At 35.1% G+C, this 20,593-nt stretch overlaps 2 protein-coding genes and 1 pseudogene across 3 annotated transcripts; 2 read left to right on the top strand and 1 right to left on the bottom strand.

The window, feature by feature from the left end:
• The first annotated feature begins 414 nt into the window (after positions 1-414).
• Positions 415-4,014, top strand: LOC115962924 (annotated as a pseudogene). Its single transcript, XR_004085638.1, has 5 exons — positions 415-793; positions 1,350-1,527; positions 2,087-2,253; positions 2,953-3,035; positions 3,512-4,014. The product of XR_004085638.1 is annotated as a 2-alkenal reductase (NADP(+)-dependent)-like (transcript).
• Positions 4,015-9,636: 5,622 nt separating this feature from the next.
• On the top strand, positions 9,637-13,764 carry LOC115962921 (2-alkenal reductase (NADP(+)-dependent)-like). The gene is made up of 5 exons (XM_031081802.1): positions 9,637-10,199; positions 10,927-11,104; positions 11,792-11,958; positions 12,670-12,752; positions 13,095-13,764. Exons 1-5 carry the CDS (start codon positions 9,951-9,953, stop codon positions 13,471-13,473), a joined length of 1,056 nt encoding a protein of 351 aa, XP_030937662.1. The 5' UTR covers positions 9,637-9,950; the 3' UTR covers positions 13,474-13,764.
• Positions 13,765-15,627: 1,863 nt separating this feature from the next.
• Positions 15,628-20,578, bottom strand: LOC115962919 (2-alkenal reductase (NADP(+)-dependent)-like). Its single transcript, XM_031081799.1, has 5 exons — positions 20,214-20,578; positions 18,649-18,826; positions 17,807-17,973; positions 16,886-16,968; positions 15,628-16,336 (listed from the first exon to the last, which is right to left on the bottom strand). Exons 1-5 carry the CDS (start codon positions 20,469-20,471, stop codon positions 15,958-15,960), a joined length of 1,065 nt encoding a protein of 354 aa, XP_030937659.1. The 5' UTR covers positions 20,472-20,578; the 3' UTR covers positions 15,628-15,957.
• Between the last annotated feature and the right edge of the window lie 15 nt (positions 20,579-20,593).

Genomic DNA, 20,593 nt, shown 5'->3' with positions numbered 1-20,593 from the left:
AAATTAACTTTACCTTTTAACCAACTGAATTTCTTTGCTTGATTTGTAATGGTGTCAACATCAGTCTCATCCATGGCCACAGCCATGGATAGCAAGAAATAAACCCAAAACCAAGAACCAAATACACTAAATATGATAAGGAAAAGATAAGAGGAGAAAAACTTACTGATGAAAATGAGAGATTAAGGAGATCAAAATCCACCTGATTGCGTCACTAGACTGAGGAAAAGAAGAAAGGATCGAGAACCACCTTCAGCTTCACAAGGAAGATACAAGTCTCACTAGGAGAGAGAAAGCTTCACACGGAAGACCCCAGAGGCATAGAAGCCCATGATGCATGTCTAAACATAATACTATCTATCTGACGCATTCGCATATGCCGAGCATATATATTCTCCACCACAATAAAATAAACAATCCGGTAGCAACATTCCCTAAACCAATCACAAAGTCTGATTGCACAGTACTCTTGTCTAGTTATCTCATCGATTTTTTTTTTCCTTCTGTATTTAACACTCATTGATACTACTACCAGTACGAGCTTCATTTATTAAAAATGGCAAGTGATGGTGATGATGAGCAAGTGAGCAACAAACAAGTGATCTTAAAGAACTATGTCACTGGTTCTCCTAAAGAATCAGACATGTACGCGAGTAGCAATGGTACCATAAAGTTGAATGTCCCAGAAGGTACTAATGGGGTTGTGGTGAAGAATCTCTACATGTCTTGCGATCCCTACATTCTTATCCAAATGAAGAAGCCCGACACAAACTCCTTGAAGTCCCCCGATTCAGTAAGTCAAGGCTAGATTTAGTTTGTTTGTTTGGGTGGTAGTAGTAGTACAAATTATGAAAATGTAACTTTTCTTTCTAAAGTTAGATTTGGAATAACTAACTCAACTGAACTTTGTTTCTAACAGGAAAACATGATATGGTGTCGAGGGTCATAATATTAATAAAGTGTTATAGTAAGTTGTGACATGAATCCAAATCTTCTAAATTTTACCAATAACCTTGTAGCTCAGCTGCTACTTAACACACTCTCTTGAATTGTGAAATCATTTGTCAATCAAATACATTCAAAATACCATTTAATTTACAATACAGAGATAAAGATATAATGTAAATCCGTGTTCCATAATTGCTAACCTACATTTGATCCAATTTATTGCAAATAGTTGCAAGTCACAGTCGATTTCTAAAATTATTATTTAAATTTGATTATTATAGCTCTTTTGGCCAACTAGAATCTTAAATTTAATTACATCTACTATCTATAATGAAGGGTTTTCATATTGATCTTGTTTCAGTTGTGTACTTTAATAATGACCTTCATGTTGAATCATACAGGCACTTACTGGATTTGGCGTGGCTAAAGTTTTGGATTCTAGGAATCCAAATTTCAAGAAAGGTGACTTAGTTTGGGGAATAACAGGATGGGAAGAATATAGTTTAATTACGGATTTTCAGAAAATGTTTAAAATCCAACACACTAATGTGCCACTGTCCTACTATACCGGCATTCTTGGTAAGCCGATTTTCTTTCCCTTTTCATATATACTTGAGAGATGAATGTACAGTTCTAGGAAACTAATTATTACTGTTATGGTGATATGTGAACCAAAGGAACAGATGGGATTTTCTTGATTGTTCTTGTTAAGTTTGGTCAAGATGATTCCGATTATCAGTAAGCAGATGCTGCATGTGACTATTGATACACACTTCTTTCCCGGTTGATCTACCTGCATGTGATATTCGTGTAAAATCTAATAATTTAAAGTAGCCTACCCCAGATGGCTTTCAAAATTCTTTCTCACAATCATAAATCAAGAATACAAAATTTTCTAATCATGAGTACCTTTTTATACATTTTAATAAAGTGGTTAGTTGTTTATCCAACATAAAACTTATATACTATTGATTCTTATTGGTGAGTATGATTGTAGAACTAAGTTGCAACTGGAAAAAATTATTTAATTGCAAGTATTAACTCAATTAGCTGAAATTATATCTGTAGATTAAGGCCATCTCATGGTAATTTATCTAGCTTGCTGCAAAAACCTCATTAACATTTTCCTTATGTGTAGGTATGCCTGGTTTAACAGCTTATTGTGGTTTTCATGAGGTTTTCTATCCAAAGAAAGGAGGGCATGTCTTCATTTCAGCAGCTTCTGGAGCAGCTGGTCAGCTTGTTAGGCAGTTTGCAAAGTTGTTTGGTTGCTATGTTGTTGGAAGTGCTGGAAGCAAAGAAAAGGTGATTTGCTGAATATGAGCGCTTGATGTTTCAATTCAATTAATATTTTTTTCCATTCTGTTTATAACATGATATACTCAATCCAATCGGTTGATTTCTTTAATCAATCTGCGTTTGATCCAAAGCAACTCTAACGTTGATATACTGTATCTTAATACCTAAATGAGCAACTCTCTTCTCTAATGGTTAGAGCTTAATTGAGTTTGTCTTGCTACATATATTAGTGTGTACAAAGAGCTAGTGAAAGATTGCTTTTTGCCTGATTTGCCATGTCCATAAGGACCAAAAAATAGAAGGAACAAGAAATTTGAAATGTTTCGCAATAGTTGACAGAACACTCTGGTCATTTCTAATACTCATTTGAAGGGTATAAATTCTATTTTCTTTACCTAAGGCTAAGATTAGCACAGAACTATTTGGTTGTTATGCATTTTTTATATTAAGTATAAATATATATGTTAATGATATGAACATACTTTTCCTATCCTGTAACTAAATATTTGCCAGTAACATGCAAAAGAAAAAAATGTTCAGAGCAAAATATGCCACCCTTGTCCATTCTCACAAATCATAACAGATATTGATCACCCTTGCATACTTTGGCAATTTTTAATCTTCTTTAGGAGTTGTTGTGCCTGGCCAGAGTGGGCAGCCTCACTAACATTTTTCTATTTGTTTTTTTCCCCTTTCTGCAACAAGGTTGATTTGCTGAAGAACAAATTAACGTTTGACGAGGCTTTCAACTATAAAGAAGAGCCTGACTTGGATGCAGCTTTGAAAAGGTTGGTAGTAATATATGTTCTAATTAGAATTATAAAATTTCATTTCCCTCTTTGACAGAGTCACTGGTTTGATACCGAAGTAAACATTGGACATCCTTGTTCTTAAGAATGTGGACATCCCTTCATATATATATATATATGTATTTTAAGCCTTGGAAACTTTAAAGTAAAAAAAAAGTTATATTGAGGATTAATTTTTCTATTTCTCTATTATCTAAAGTCCAAGACTGACACTTCTTTTCAATTGCTAAATATAGCATGTTGTGATTAGAGCATCTCTTTTACATGGTACCACCACTAACACCCCTTTTATCATGAACCGATCATCACAGATCATGTCAACAGTTTTGAAAGATGTTTTGTCCCTATACTTATTTTTAAGTTTTAATCTATGTCCTTGAGAAACCAAGAGTGACTGCTCTTTCATTTGTATATCTGGTACTTAAATCTAGAGGGTTGCTGTGTTTTTCTTGCAGATACTTTCCAGAAGGTATTGATATTTATTTTGAGAATGTTGGGGGAAAGATGCTTGATGCCGTGCTACACAACATGAGGGTCCATGGCCGCGTTGCTGTATGTGGAATGATCTTACAGTACAACCTTGAGCAGCCTGAAGTTTGCACCATATAATGAGTGTGGCTTGGAAACAGATCCGGATAGAAGGATTCCTTGTTTTTGATTACTACCACCTCTATCCAAAGTTTCTGGAGTTTGTTCTGCCTTACATCAAAGAGGGAAAGATTACTTATTTGGAAGATATAGCTGAAGGCCTCGAGAGTGCCTCAGAAGCAATGGTAGGGCTCTTCTCTGGCCGTAATGTTGGAAAACAGGTCGTGGTAGTTGCTCATGAATGAATGACTTTGTATACAACCTCATGGTCCAAAAACTCTAGGTCCAGGTGGATTATTTACTGCAAATGTATCTTCTATTGGATTTTGTTGGTAACAATATAGTTTTATATCCTTAATAAAGCGTCATGTTGTTGGAGTTGAGTATACTCATAACTATCAACTGTCATGAATCATTTTACATCAATTCATTTGAGTTGGAAGTACTAATTTGTTTCTCAGAATGACACTTCATACAAATGGAGTAAAGTTTCTTTCGGATCCCAATATTGAATATGAGCCCATTTGTTTACATCAAAGAAATTGTACCTGTAATAGAGTACACCCAACATGAGGGCCCATGGTCACATTGCGGTTTACTTTGAGGATGTTGGGGGAAAAATGCTTGATGCAGTGCTACTCAACATGAGGGCCTATGGTTGCATTGCGGTTTGTGGCATGATCTCACAGTACAACGACATGCCAGAAGGTGTGCACAATTTAATGCATCTGATTTACAAAAGGGTTCATATAAAAGGATTTGTGGTTTTTGATTACTATCACCTCTATCTGAAGTTTCTGTACTTGGTTCTGCCTCACATTGCTGAAGGGAAGATTGTATTTTTGGAAGAGATAGCTGAAGGCCTTCAGAGTAGCCCAGCAGCACTTGTTGAGCTATTTTCTGGCCTCAATGTTGGCAAACAGGTAATTTTAGTTGCTCAGGAATGATTTGACTTCATGACCAAAATCTTTAGGTCCTTTGGAGATTCCTACTGTGTATGAACCTTTGCATCTACACCTTTTGTGGATGATTCAGGTCTTGGTGTTCATGAAGAATTGAGTTTACTAAGTAGATGTAATGTCATTGGTGTCAAGAATTTCAGAAACAGCAGATCTTATTGATGTTACAAGCACAAATTCACTTCAACATGCTAAGTTCATGCAATAATTCTTTTGCATTTTATGGGTCTTATCTATTCAATCTCAATCATGTGTTTCTATTACCACTGAACGGTGTTGACCACACTTCCAGGCCTATCAAAGAGACCATTCCCAAAAAAAAAAAAAAAAACAAAACAAAACCCCAAAAGATCTTGAATGAGCCCAAAATTCGTATGAAATGACTCATTTATCCTCCAATCCACATCTCCTAAATTGTCCCTTTTGTTGGGTTCTTCCTTTCACAGGTGAACCTGGTCCATGTAGCAGATATGAATATTAAAAAAATAAAGTTAGATTGAAAATTCTTCATTAATTGGTGTTGGACCTTATGGGCTTTGTCTATTTAATTTTACAAGCCCATGTTGTGCCAAAAATGTCTCAATAGTAACAAACTTATTTAACTGCAAACATTCAAAACATTATCAACACAAGGCTGTAGACAGTGACACAACTGAAAAAAAAAAAAAAATGAACCCCTAAAGAGTTTCTAGAAATTTAAGTAAAGTTCCATTATTTATCTTAGTATACAACTAATTAATGACCCATTCGTTACACGGTTTTATTATAAATTTATATAATATAATAACAAAAGGAATAAATTGTATTAATGTAACAATAATCAAATATAAAATTATAACATCTCAATGAAAAATACCAATTGTGCTATAATGAGACTTGTAGTTATATGTATCGAATTTTTTACATTAGAATATATTTTTAGTAGCCAAATTGGCCACAAAATGGACAAAGTTGAGCTACAAAATTTGTTGTAGCCTTAGGCTACAACCTTACTCAATATCTTTTTGTTGATGGTAAATTTTGATAAACCCACCATTAGATTACATCTTCTTTAAATATCCTCCATGCTTGTAAAACTTCTAGAAAATTAAAGATCAATAGCTATGTCATCAATAAATTATTTAAATGGCAAGTTTTTATAGTTTAAAATTGTATATAAAATATAAGTTTATAGATCATATAGTAAATAATATTCGATTGACGCAAAATTTGATATGTATACTAAGAGTGTAAAGAGCATGCAATTCAATAATTAGATTTTTAAAATATGAAATAATGTATATTTTATTAAGTAAAGTTGTAGCCTAAGGCTGTAACTAATTTTGTAACTAAACTTTGTCCTTATAAAAGGGGAAGAGAACATTTGGAAAATCAATCTCTCTATCTTTCTCTCCTTCTTTTTAATTCTCTTAGAGTTCTAACCCTTTGAGAGATTATCTCCCTTTGGCTGAGGAGTCTTTTCAGAGCACTTTCCTAGATCTTCCTAGGTAGTTTCTCTAACTTGGCCGAGGTGCATTAGACCTAGGACTCCCTTTAGCTAAGGAGATTTTCTAGAGCACTCTCTCAGACCTTCCTAGGTAGTCATTCTGACTTGGCCAAGGTGCATTAGGACCGACGACCCCCTTGGTGGAGGAGATTTTTTGGAGCACTCTCTTAGACCTACCTAAGTACCCCCTTTGACTTGGCCAACGTGCATTAGGCCAAGGATTCCCTTTGGCCGAGGAGACTTTCCAGAGTACTCTTTCAGACCCTTCTAGGCAATCTCTTTGACTTGGTTGAGATGCATTAGGCCGAGAACTCCCTTTGGCCAAGGAGACTTTTTGGAGCACTCTCTCAAACCCTTCCAAGTAATCTTTCTGACTTGGTAGATGTCTCCCTTTGACTAAGGAGACTTTTTGAAGCACTCTCTCAGACCCTCCTAGTTAATCACTTTAACTTGGACGAGGTGCGTTAGGTCAAGGTCTCCCTTTGACCGAGAGACTTTCTGGAGCAGTCTCTTAGACCCTCCTAGATACCTCTTCTAATTTGACCGAGGATTCTTTTTGGCCAAAGAGATTTTTCAGAGCATTCTTTCAAACCTTCCTAGGTACTCCCTCTGACTTAGCCGAGGTGTGTTAGGCCAAGGACTTCCTTTGGACAATGAGACTTTCCGAAGCACCCTTTCAGACCTTCCTAGCTAGGTACCTTTCTGACTTGGCCAAGGTGCATTTGACCGAAAACTCTATTGGACATTCCCAGGTATACATTTTTTTATTTTATTAGGAACACACTCTAACTCTTTCAAATACCTTCTACTGAGAACACCTTTTTGATGTCTCCTAATGTACTTAATTTCAACAAAACTTCCTTCAAGTAACAAAATTTATTGTAGGAAAGTCAACACCACCATATTTTTACCCAATATATATTATAGGGTTAGAGAATTTATGACCTCGACTTACTTTACATTAGGGCCCAAGGCCCGAGCCGAGGAGAGACATTGCCGAGAACATACAATGAAAGTCCGAATGACCTAAGGATATAGCCGAGGACGATTTTGTCCTCGACATCCCAGAGCGCTCCTAAAAGAAAGGGTGAGCACAGTGTAGGAGCGGCCCAAGTAAAAGGCTGCCAATACTGTAATTAAGTACTCTGCGTCTGACAGGTCTATACTCTTTACCATGCTCTTCATTTTTTAGAACCACCCCCAATCACTTTGGGTATGGGCTGAAAAGACAAGTATCAGCCCTAAAAAGCGAAATCTACACGTGGACGCATAAGAGAGGAGAAAAACTAGTATAAAAGGAGGGGGAGAAGCCAAGAAGAAGGGGGGGACAAATCGTCTCCCAGACCATGGAGCCCCAAAAAAGGAGAATAATAAGATTAGGAAGCTCCTCGGATGAGGTCTAAGGACCGGAGCCACTTAGGCCGTGCCGGAAAAAAAAGTCTTGTTAGATACGCTGGGTTTATCCTAGTGCGATTACCATGAAAACCATGACTAACCACCGTCCGGTGACCAAGGCCTAGCTTTTCAGCTCACTCTCTATAAATTTATTATTTGGGCCTTTAACGTTCAAACCCAACACACCAACTTGGGATCGTTACAAATTGAGTCCTTACACACTTTATATATATATATAGCACTTACTACCGCAATAATAACTAGGTTCAACCTCCAAAGAAGCTTTGCTTCTAAGTTTCTAAAGTGATTATAAAGTAGCTAGAAGCATAGAAGACCAAAAAAAGTTTATCCAAATTTTGTGAAGGTCTTGAATTAGCATAATAACGTTATTATAAAAAGTTTTTCATATCTTATACTAAACATTTAATAATTTATATTTTATTTTTGTTTATACTTGTAGTTGACTTTTTGTTAATGATATATTAAAATGATTAGTTTATAAAAAATTTTATATTTACTTTTGAATAATATTTAGAACAATGAGTAAAATAAATAAAAGGCCACGGAATCCAGTGATGCCGGGAGCAATAAGAACACGAGTTTGATCAACACCTTCCCACCAAGCCATGTAAATTTAAGCATATAAACACCAATAAACTTAATGCGGTCATTATTTTTGAAAAATCTATATTCTTACAAACTAGTAGGTACTCAATTATTGGGTTTCAGTTAACTTAACTGGTAATGTTTTTTCCTATAAAAAAAAAAAAGGTAATGTTTTTTATGATTAAATAAAAGATCTGAAGTTTAATTGACGTCTACAACAAAAATTAATTGATGCTTTTGTCTAATAATAAAAAGTTATTACTAGAAGTGAATGCTATAATTTAAAATTATCTTTTAAAAAAAAAATAATACTCAATTTATGGCTATTCTTTGACCAAAGTCCAAGAAATTGACATTGTAAAAATTATAATAATTTTTTGACCGAACAATAATAGGATTTCAGCTATTAATATAACTTTATAAGTAATAGAGGTATAGACCCATATGGGCGGCCACTTTTCCTCCACTATAAACGGATCCGGATCCTCTGCATTTTTATTGGAAATGGAAAGTTTCCAATTAAGAGTTAGGATTTGCTTAAAAAGAATCTAAGATCTACAAAGTGCCACCTCAATTAAAAGTTTTTTAACTTAAGCAAATAACAAATAACTAACCAAAGTTAACTATGGTCCAAAAACAAAAATAAAAAAAGCACCAGCTCCTTGTATCTGCATTTTGGATCCCCTTCAAGACGCTGTCCTTCAATCCCAACCGCCCTTCAGCCACCGGCCACCATCTTCGTTATCAAGGGCCAAGGTAGAGTCTTGGGATCTTCTTCTTCTTCTTCTTCAGGACCCACAAATCCAATTCTCTCTCGCCCTTCTTCCCAAACTCAAAACCCATCTCCACAGCCTCGGAAAGAACCCAGTTCTGTGACTTCAAATTCCGAACCCAAGCCTTTGCATCAGAAAGCACCCATTTCTGATCACAACGACAGGTCGGATTTGACGAATGATTCGACCCCAAATCGCATACCGGCAAACGGGTTCGATCCATTTGACTCGATGATCACTTCTGGGAAGAGATCACAAAATGGGTATTCACTAAATGTGTATGAATGTCCGATTTGTGGGCGGTCTTATAGGTCTGAAGAAGAGGTGTCTGTTCATGTGGATACTTGTGTCAATAACTCGGTTGAAGCTAATGGTGGTGGTGGTGGTGGTTCGGATTTGCCCGATAATGTGGCGGAGTCTAGGAGTGAATTGGAGTGTTGCGTTGGTGCTTTTGTGTCCGGGAAGCCCTCGGAGGGATCGGTCGAAGTTGTTCTTAAGCTTAAGAAATGGTGGCCGGTGGGCGGTGGCTGATGGGCAGTTGGGATTGAAGAACAGAGTCTTGAAGGGGATCCAAAATGCAGATACAAGGATCTGGTGCTTTTTTGTTTTTGTTTTTGGACCATAGTTAACTTTGGTTATCATAGTTATTTGTTAGTTGGTTAAGTTAAAAACTTCTAATTGAGGTTGTACTTTGTAGACATTAGATCTTAACCCTTAACTGGACACTCTCCATTTCAATTTGAAATGGAGAGGATCGGGATCCTAACATAAACTATAGTTTATCCAAACATTTTTTCTTTTTGACCAAAGTCTATGCAAATGTGAACATAACGCAGATAAAGCCTGCATGCAGTAACACTACTATCTCTATGTGACGTATTCGCTAACCTCACTTAGTTTTCCAACACGAAATCCTGACGCATAGGCTGATCACATCACTACAATTTTCCCACACTATAAAACAACCCCAAATACAGTTAAATGTTCCAACATTCCTTAAACCAACCAAATTTGATTTCACAGTTGTCTTTATCTATTAATACTCAAAGATATAGTAGTATTAGTAAGAGCTTTGTAAGAAAAAAAAATGGTAAGTGGTTGTGAAAATGAGCAAGTGAGCAACAAGCAAGTGATCTTAAAGAACTATGTGACCGGTTCTCCAAAAGAATCAGACATGTACGTGAGTACTAATGGTACCATAAAGTTGAAAGTCCCAGAGGGTTCCAATGGGATATTGGTGAAGAACCTCTACTTGTCCTGCGATCCCTACTTGCTTCACCTTAACAATATGAAGAATTACGGTGCCAGTAACACCGACTCGAAGCCCCCCGTTACGGTAAGTCAACTCTTGTTTGTTTGGATGGCGGTAGTAGTAGGAGTACAAATTATGAAAATGTAACTTTTCTTCCTAGATTTTTATTTTAAAATTTTTTGAAATTTGATAGTTGGGGAGAATAAATTTGAATCATGGACATTGCAGGTGACTCAAATTTCATGTCAATAAAATGTTATTTAGTGTAAGCATCATAGCTTATATTCTATTTATTATTTTAAAATGCAAAAATAATAATAATAATTTGTTTACTTTATGGATGAGATAGTTATTAATTGCAAGAGTTACGTCTGGAATAATTTGAACCAAATGGGTCTTTGTTTCTAACGGGGAAACATGTTATGGCATTGAGTGTCATAATATTAAAAAAGTGTTATACTAGGTTTGACATGAATATAATTCTTCTAAATTGTGTTAAGAGCCTTGTGTCAATCAAATGCAAAAAAATACCATTTAATTCATAATACATAGAGATAAAGTTATGATGTAAATCCGTGTCCTAAAATTGTCAACCTGCATTTGATCTAATTTGTTGTAATTGTGCAAGTCATAGTCGATTTCTAAAATTATTATTTAAGTTGAATAAATATAATGCTAGATTTGTTTATCATAGATCTTTTATTCAACTAGAAACTTAAATTTAGATCTACTATTAATCAATGAAGGGGTTTCAGATTGATCTTGTTTCAGTTGTGTACTTTAATAATGACCTTGATGTTGAATCATGCAGCCCCTTCTTGGATATGGCGTGGCTAAAGTTTTGGATTCTGAGCATCCAAATTTCAAGAAAGGTGACTTAGTTTGGGGAATAACTAAATGGGAGGAATATAGTTTAATTACAGATCTTCAGAAAATGTTTAAAATCCAGCACACTAATGTGCCACTGTCCTACTATACTGGCATTCTTGGTAAGCTGATTTTCTTCCCCTTTTGATATACTTGAGAGATGAAATTCACAATTCTAGGAAATTAATTAAGTGTATGAGGTAAATCATTGTGTTTTAAGTTCACCTAAATTATTACTGTTATGGTGATATGTGATCCAACAGAACAGAACGGATTTTCTTGATGTTAGATTCCATTTTCCATTAAAACATCATATTCATGATTGTTCTTGTTAACTTTGTGGTCAAGATGATTCCGATTATTAGTAAACAGATGCTGTATGCTACCATTGATTCACACTTTTTTTCCCATTTGATCTACCTTCATAAGATAATCTAGTAAAACTAATTATTTGAAGTTGGCTACACTAGATGGCTTTCAAAATTCTATGTCTCAGAAAATTATGAATCAATAATACAAAAATTCCCAGTCCTGAGTACCACTTTATACATCTTAATGAAGAGAATAGTTGTTCAGACAAAATAAAACTTATTTGCTATTGATTCTTACGGTGATTCTGATTGCAGAACTAAGATGAAACTGGAACAAATTCTTTTAACTGCCAGTATTAACTCACTTAGCTGAAATTATATATGGAGATTTAAGGCCATCTCATATTGCTAGTATTTTAGCTAGGTTTCTTAACATGTAATGCCATGTCTTGCTTTGCTGGGTGCCAAAACCTAATTTAAGGTATTTATTATGTGTAGGTATGCCTGGTATAACTGCTTATACTGGCTTTTATGAGATTTGCTCTCCTACGAAAGGAGACCATGTCTTCATTTCAGCAGCTTCTGGGGCAGTTGGTCAGCTTGTTGGACAGCTTGCAAAGCTATTAGGTTGCTATGTTGTTGGAAGTGCTGGTAGCAAAGAAAAGGTGACTTGCTGAATACGAGTGCTCAATGTTTCAATTCAATTAATATATACATATATATTTTGTTCTGTTTATACCATGATGTGCTCAATCCAATTGGTTGATTCCTTAAACTAACCTATGTTTGATCGAAAGCAGTTCTACTGTTGATATATTGCATTTGTATTACTATATATATAAGCGTACAAAAACTAGTGAACAATTGCAGTATAACTCAATATTTTCGCCCAATTTGCCATGTACATAGGGAAAAAAATAGAAGGAACAAGAAAATTTTGCACAATTGGTAAGAGTAGACAGGACACTTTTCTAACATGCAGTTGAAGTGTATAAATTCTATTTCTTTACCAAAGATTAGCACAGAACGATTTGATTGTTATGATTTTTTTATGGTGTGTATATATGGTTATTAATTTGATTTTTTTTTTCCAATTAATGGTTCAAATGCATGCAAACAGACTATAACAAGTTTAAATATATATGTTGAGCAATATCAACATACTTGTCCTGCCAAAGAAAAAATGTTCATGTCTATATATGCAACCCTTGTCCATTTTCACAAATCACAATAGATATTGATCAACCTTGCACACTTTGGCTTTTTTAAATCTTATATAGGAGTTGATGTGGCTGACCAGAGTGGGAACCTCACTAACCAGAATTTGTCTTCTCTGACTCTTTTTTATTTATTTATTTTTCCCTCCCTTCAACTAGGTCGATTTGCTGAAGAACAAATTGAAGTTTGATGAGGCTTTCAACTATAAAGAAGAGCCTGACTTGGATGCAGCTTTGAAAAGGTTAGTAGTAATATATGTTCTAATTAGAATATAAAATTTTTTCAGTCTTTGACAAGGTCACTCGTTTGATATTGAAGTAAACATTGGACATCCTTGTTCTCAAGAAAGAGGACATCCCTTCATATATATTTTATACCTCAAAAACTTTACAGGAAAAAAAAACATGGTTATATTGTGGATTAATTTGTCTATTTCATGCCTTCATTAGAAACTGAAAAGATGGGTAAACAATAAGGTAGCAGCTAAGTTTTACTCTATTTACCTGGGAAACCAAGAGTCTTTTGGACTTCTATATCAATTTGCTGCTCTTGATTTAGTGTAAATGCTGTATTATTTTATCAGGTACTTTCCTGAAGGTATTGATATTTACTTTGACAATGTTGGGGGAAAGATGCTTGATGCGGTGCTACTCAACATGAGGCCCCATGGCCGCATTGCTGTTTGTGGCATGATCTCACAATACAACCTCGACAAGCCAGAAGGCGTGCACAATTTAATGCACCTGATTCTAAAACAGGTTCAAATGAAAGGATTTGTGGTTTCTAGTTACTATCACCTCTTTCCCAAGTTTCTGGACTTGGTTCTACCTCACATTGCTGAAGGGAAGATTGTATATGTGGAAGACATAGTTGAAGGCCTTGAACTTGGCCCAGCAGCATTTGTTGGGCTATTTTCTGGCCGCAATGTTGGTAAACAGGTAGTTTTAGTTTCTAAAGAATGATTGACTTCATGACCAAAATATTTTGGTCCCAGGGAGATTCCTACTGCAAAAATAAACCTTATGCATCTATACCTTTGGTGGACGTGTTCAGGTCTTGGTGTTCAAAAGGAATTGAGTCAATAAGTAGATGTAATGTTATTAATTTCAAGAATTTCATAAAGAGCAGATCTTATTGATGTGGATGTGTTCAGGACTTGGTGTTCATAAGGAATTGAGTTTAATAAGTAGATGTAATGTCATTGATGTCATGAATTTTATAAATAGCAGATCTTATTGATGTGGGCGTGTTCAGGTCTCGGGGAATTTAGTTTAATAAGTAGATGTAATGTCATTGATGTCATGAATTTCATAAATAGCAGATCTTATTGATGTTACAAGTACAAACTCACTTCAACATACTAAGCTCATGCAACAATTCTTTTGCATTTTATAGGTTCTTTTCTATTCAATCTCAATCCCGTGTTTCTTTTGTCACTGAAGAGTGTTGACTACAATTTCAAATCAGTAATTGTGGCTGTAATATGAGTGTCATGCTAAAATATGTAGGGTTATTAAACCATTCTACTCAAGATCTACTCAACAATTAGGTGTTCCCCCTACTAACTATCCTGAATTTTTTTTTCAAAAACACTTAAACAACCCACAACTAAACCCAGCTAGAAATTCTCAACTCTTTAAGATTTTTTAATAAAATACTTGTTCAAAATCTTTCAAAATGTTAATGAATCATGAACAACCAATCATTGCCTACAACTGACTGGATTACAAATCTAAACATATGGAAGCCACCAACAGCCAAGATAACAAATCTCATACATACATGACTGATGAAAAAGTATGATTACTTACAAGAGCGCTTTGCTAATAGTTGTTATGTGCTAAATTTCCACACGCATATCTACCACTAGTAAGATAATCCAACAGGTTTCATATGGAGAGCATTTTATGGATATAATGAGAGCGAATTGTCTTACTTTTTTCCCATCTTTTGAGCCTGTCTATGAAAAGGAAAATTGAAGAAAAACTAGAACAAATAGGAATCATATGTATGTACTTTTATATAGTGGGGGTGGGGGGGTAGGGGGGGCATCTCTACCAATGCCAAATAGATAGTAAGATACCTCAGGCAGCTTTGAGAGCCATTTTTAAGTTTTTAACATTTACTTTTCATTAACAAACGCAAAGTTACAAACTAGCAGACTTAAATCAAACACAGCATACAGAATAACAGCAATGCAGACTTGTAACAATTGAGCCACAATACTCCAGAGAGGAAAATTGAGCTAAAATACACCAGAATTTACCATTAATTTGGTGAACAGAACTGAAGGAGGAATTCCCCAATTGCAGCAGACAACTCTGTTAAGGACTGAATTCTTCAATCCTTCTTTGAACTGAATTCTAAAACCAGCCTCCCATTTAATAGCTTGGATAATGTACTCCTATGATCTTATTTGGCCAGTATGCACTCTTGCATTCCTTCGGATCCAATTGTGATACATAACCGCATGCCAACTCAATTAGCAAATTAAAGCTCTGATACTAGTACCCTTAAAGCTATGCCAATTGAAACTCATAACTTTATCACTAATCTCTGGATTGGTCTGAAAATAAGAGATGAATGGGGGCATACCATTGCCTCCATGAGCAAGAAAATCAGAGGACTTCTCCAAGTGGTGATGTTCATCTATCAGGCATCTCCTCTAGTTGGATATCACATACCCCTACTTCCCATGCAAAGCAGGCAGCCTACTCCATTGTCATGGCTTCTGCCTCCGCCACTTGGTGTAGTCCTTGGATTTTTTTGCTCAAAGTGGCAATGGTCTGTCCCTGTTCATCTCTTCACACAAATGCCTAATGTGCTGTCCTATCTGCAAAGCTATTTTTATTTTTTATTTTTTAGGGATAAATAGTGGAGGAGGGAGAGGTGAGATTCAAAAATTATTAATATAAAACATTACAAAGAATGTCATTACTACTGAGCTATTACTTTTGATTAATGTACCCTGGACTATTGCTTGAACCACATTAGAAAGGTAATTTTAGTCTTAAATCTTATTTTGTGCTTTAAGTCTGCTATTTTTTTTATTTTTTAATTTTTTTTACAATTCAGTGATGATTTTTAAAAAAAAAAAAAATAGAGAAGAGGATACATGAAATCCTAGGCCCTTTATATAGTGTATAGATAACAAGTATAAATTTCATCAAAATCCTAGATCATTTAAATCAAAACACAATCCACATGACTGTATTTGTGCTTGCAAGATCAATAGCATCTGCTAGTTTGTGACCTCAATGACAAAGAATATATTTAAGAAACACAATAACAAACATCTATTTTAGGAAAAGAAATCCTTGGCCTCAAGAACAAAACATCTATTTAGGAAACACACTTCCTGATGAACACTTCTTAAAAGGTATATAAGTACAAGGTTTATTTGCAGTAGAATCCAAGGGACCTGTAGCTTTTTGTCATGAAGTGAATCATTCCCGAGCAACGAAAACTACCTGTTTACCAACATTGAGGCCAGAAAATAGCCCAATAAGTGCTGATGGGCCACTCTCGAGGCCTTCAGCTATGTCTTCCACATACACAATCTTCCCTTCAGCAATGTGAGGCAGAATAAACTCCAGAAACTTTGGGTAGAGGTGAAAGTAATAAGTAACAACAAATCCTTCTATTCGAACCCGTTTGTATATCAGATGCATTAAATTGTGCACTCCTTCAGGCTTGTCAAGGTTGTACTGTGAGATCATGCCACAACCAGCAATGCGACCATGGGCTCTCATGTTGAGTAGCACTGCATCAAGCATCTTTCCCCCAACATTCTCAAAGTAAATGTCAATTCCTTCCGGAAAGTACCTGGAGAAACATTACAGCATTCACAGTAGATTCAGACTAGCAGATGTGATAAAGAAGTAAAAAAATACTCTGTTTCCCAATCCTTTTTTTCTTTCCCCACTTTTTCTATGGAACCGATTTGGAAAGCAATTGTCAAAAGGTTTTACCCAACACAATTTCTTTAGTTACCCTATTAGAGAGTCCCCATATTTCTAAAGAAGGAATGACAGAGACAAATTAATCAACAATTTGTTAGAAAAATGATGAAGTGATTAAATTCAACTTTTCCTAACAAGTTAAACTCTTGGAATAATCGGTAATTTATCGTGGTATTAGATTCAAAAAGCATAAAATCAAATGTGTTGGCCCCATTTATTAAGGGGGAGATGGGTTCACACGTGAGGGTTAGGATAATCGGTAATCAAAATGTAACCATGTTTTGTAACACAAAAATTTCAAAGGCTGAAATTATGAAGGGATGTCCAATGTTTACTCCAGTATCAAACTAGTGGCCCTGTTATAGACTGAAATGATATTATGAATTCTGATTAAAACTAAATTACTACTAACCTCTTTAAAGTGGCATCCAAGTCAGACTCTTCTTTATAGTTGAAAGCCTCGTCAAACTTGAATTTATTCTTCAGCAAATCAACCTTGAAACAGAAAAGGATAAAATAGAAAACCAAAAGAAAACCGAAAACTGCTGGTTAGTGAGGCTGCCCATTCTGGTCAGGCTTGACAACTCCTAAATAAGACTTAAAATTGCCAAGTGAGCAATCAGCAAGAGAGATCAATATCTTTTATGGGTTGTGGAAATGGACAAGGGTGACTTATTTTGACTTGAACACTTTTTCTTTGGCATGGTGACTTACCATATTTAGAAACAATGTACCGAACAGGTATGTTAATATTGTTAAACATATACATTTATACTTGTTATAATGTCTGTTTGCATGCTTAAAAATCATCAATAGCAAAACAATTTTGAAATTAATAACCATATATACTTACTATAAAAAAAAAAAAATTACAATTTAATAGTTCTGTGCTAATCTTAGGTAAAGAAAATAGAATTTCTACAAGAAAAATGAGTTTTAGAGTTGACTAAACAAAAATGTCCTGATTACTTTTGTGAAACATGCCAAGATTTTTTTTCCTTATATTTTATTTTTAATTTTTGGCTGCCTAAGGACATGGTGAATTATGTATGAAAAATTCTTACTATTTATTGGGGAAACAGTTTATGTTAGATTACAATGGTTCACTAGTATTTTGAACACTTAAATATTTATTTAATCAAATCCAATTATGCCAACCCATTAGAGAAGAGTGTTGTCCATTTAGGAATTAAGAAGTCTATGAACAGTAGAAATGCTTTGGATGGAATGCAGATTAGTTGAAGGACACAACCAAATAGATATGGCACTTCGTGTTATAAACAGAACATATTAATTGAATTGAAGCATCAAGCACTCATATTCAGTAAGTCACCTTTTCTTTGCTTCCAGCACTTCCAACAACATAGCAACCTAACAGCTTTGCAAACTGCCCAACATGCTGACCAACTGCCCCAGAGCCTGCAGAAATGAAGACATTTTCTCCTCTTTTAGGAGAGCATACCTCATAAAACCCAACATATGCAGTTAAACCAGGCATACCTGCACATAATGAAAATGTTAAATGAGCTTTTGGCAGCAGGCAAGACATAACATTTCATATTAAAAAACTTGGCAAGGAAGATGTGATTATTAATGGTGAGTTAATACTGGCGGTGAAAAAGAATTTGTCCCGTTCGATTACAATGTATAAAGAGGTACTAAGGATTAGAAAATTTTGTATATAATATCCCACTTGCAACTTACTGCGAGAATCAATAGTAATTAAGCTTTCTTTTGGATATAAAACTAACCACTTGATTATAATGTATAAAGAAGTACTAAGGATTAGAAAATTCTGTATTCTTGTTTTAATTGTAGTAAGAATTTTGAAAGCTATTGTGGGTAGCCTACTTCAAATAATTAGATTTTACAAGATTATCTCATGAAGGGAGATCAAGCAAGAAAAAGGCATGTATCACCAGTCAAATATAGCACCCGTTTTCTGATAATTGGAATCATCTTGACCACAATCTTAACAAGAGCAGTCATGATTATGCTTTTTTAATGAAGATCATAATTCAAAATCAAGAAAATCCCTTCTACATATCACCATAACTATAATAATTTAGGTGAACTTAACACACAATGATTTGCCTCATATACAACTTGATTAGTTTCATAAAGTTGTTTATTTTGTCTCTCAAGTATATCAAAAAGGAAAGGAAATCAGCTTACCAAGAATGCCAGTATAATAGGAGAGAGGCACGTTAGTGTGTTGGATTTTAAATAAGAATTGAGAATTTGTAATCAAACTATATTCTTCCCATTTAGTATTTCCCCAAACTAAGTCGCCTTTCTTGAAACTTGGATGCCCAGAATCCAAAACTTTAGCCACGCCAAATCCAATAATGGGCTGCATAATTTCAACATTAAGGTCATTATTAATGTACACAAACCTATCATTATATTTGTTCAAATTAAATAAATTGATTATGGAAATTGAGAGTGACTTGCAACTAATTACTGTAAATTGGACAAAATGCTGCTTGACCATTTTTTGAACATAAATTCACAACATATCTTTATCTCTATATATAGTAAATTAAATGGTGTTTGGAATGTATTTGATTGACTAATGACTTTACAATTCATACGAATTAGATTCATGTCACTCCTAGATTCAGTTTTGGACGAGCTTCTCCCAATTATGTATAGTAATAGATTGGGGCGAGTTGCTCTGACCAAGACTCCACTTTTTGCTCCATCCATGGAGCATATGAATTTCCTGGAATGTAGATAGACTAAAAGAAGGGGCACCTGTGGAAACAATTCTACCGACAAACCATTTCAATATATAGTACAGGTGTTGTTGTGCAAGTGATTTTTGCAGCGTATCCAAACATTTTCCATGGTACTTTGTGTTGAGTACATTTGTAAGTCTGTGGGGTCTAAGAGTTGAGTTTGAAGACCAAAACAAAGACTACAAAGTCTGCTCATGAACTGCCCAAAGAAACTACTAGCTCTACTGAACTCTACTGATCCAACTTCACTTCAGCTGGACTCCTGGCTTGACACCACTCGATTGATTGAGCTTTGGGAATTCGTGTTGTTGTCATGTTGAGTTAGAGGTATTCAACTAAATAGTTCGACACAAATGTAACCCACTTAATAATTGTGTTTCAACCCTAACACAACTTGTTTATGAAATAGGTTAGCACAACACAACCTACTGGACATGCTTAATAAAGAACTCATGTTGGGTTGACATGAATGCAAAATGACACATTTCAATCCGCTGAATATTAAACAAGTTGTGTTGGGTTGACACAAATACAACCCATTTAACCCACTCCAATCACGACCCATTTCAACATTTTTGACCTAATTAATATTATTTTAAATTTAATAAACAAAAAATTTTATACAAAGACATAACTCATAACATCAAGATACCTATAACTCATAACATCAATATTTAATTGTTATACCGGCGAAACGGGTTGTGTTAAAGTGGATCATTTTGTGTCAACATGAATAAATAACTATGTCTAATAATTTTAGTTGCGGGTTGACAGTGACACCATATCTAATAGTGTTAGTTGCAGGTTGACCTGAACTTTTGAGGCTATATCATAACCCTCAAAAATCCGTGTCATGTTCATTTGGTTGTGTCAAAAATTGCCACCCCTAGGTGAATGGTAAAATTGAATAGAACATGCAATTATGTAATTGATGGTTAGCTAAAGTTATTAGGAGGTATGCCATTATTTAATTATGTAAAAGAAATGATACATCCTCACCAAACCGGGCTTCAAGTTGTCAATGGATTCCATGTCATCATTTTCTGTAATGGGCTTCTTCATAAGGTTCCGGATGTAGGGATCACATGACAGGTAGAGATTCTTCACCACAACCCCATTTGAACCTTCTGGGACCTTCAATCTTATGGTACCATTGGTACTCACGCACATGTCTGATTCTTTAGGGAAACCAGACACGTAGTTCTTTAGGATCACTTGCTTGTTTCTCACTTGCTCATCATCAACACCACTTGCCATTGCTAACAAATTAAGCTCCTACTACTACTATCTCTTAAGAGTTAAATATAGAGAGAGAAAACTATGAGATAACTAGACAAGATTACTGTGAAATCAAATCAATGTGTGTGGTTGGTTTAAGG

Source organism: Quercus lobata, chromosome 10 (assembly GCF_001633185.2).
Source record: "Quercus lobata isolate SW786 chromosome 10, ValleyOak3.0 Primary Assembly, whole genome shotgun sequence".
In the NCBI taxonomy this organism is placed as follows: Eukaryota; Viridiplantae; Streptophyta; class Magnoliopsida; order Fagales; family Fagaceae; genus Quercus; species Quercus lobata.
This window is presented reverse-complemented; position numbering and strand designations above follow the sequence as displayed.